General features: G+C 65.2%; 1 protein-coding gene across 1 annotated transcript in view; it reads left to right on the forward strand.

The window, feature by feature from the left end:
• Positions 1-6: 6 nt before the first annotated feature.
• RTN4 (reticulon 4) overlaps positions 7-353 on the forward strand; it is a 75,982-nt gene continuing 75,635 nt past the window's right edge. Inside the window, exon 1 of the mRNA XM_010841696.1 lies at positions 7-345. Within this exon, the coding sequence (XP_010839998.1) occupies positions 178-345 (168 nt within the window). The 5' untranslated portion in view covers positions 7-177. The remainder of the gene's footprint in view (positions 346-353) is intronic.

Below are 353 nucleotides of genomic sequence, written 5' to 3' on the forward strand. Positions count from 1 at the left end.
CGGGCGCGGAGGCTGGAGGAGCAGTCTCATTGTTCCGGGAGCTGTCGCCACTGCAGGTCCCTCGGCTCGTTGGGCCCTGCCCCTCTCAGTCCTCCCCACCCCCCACAACCGCCCGCGGCTCTGAGAAGCTTCTCCCGCGGAGGCAGCAGCTGCAGCATCACCTCTGACCTGCCAGCCATGGAAGACATGGACCAGTCGCCTCTGGTCTCCTCGTCCTCGGACAGCCCACCTCGGCCTCAGCCCGCATTCAAGTACCAGTTCGTGAAGGAGCCCGAGGACGAAGAGGAAGAGGAGGAGGAGGAGGAGGAAGACGAGGACGAGGACGAAGACCTGGAGGAGCTGGAGGTGCTAGA

Source organism: Bison bison, unplaced genomic scaffold (assembly GCF_000754665.1).
Source record: "Bison bison bison isolate TAMUID 2011002044 unplaced genomic scaffold, Bison_UMD1.0 scf7180017864166, whole genome shotgun sequence".
Taxonomy (NCBI): Eukaryota; Metazoa; Chordata; class Mammalia; order Artiodactyla; family Bovidae; genus Bison; species Bison bison.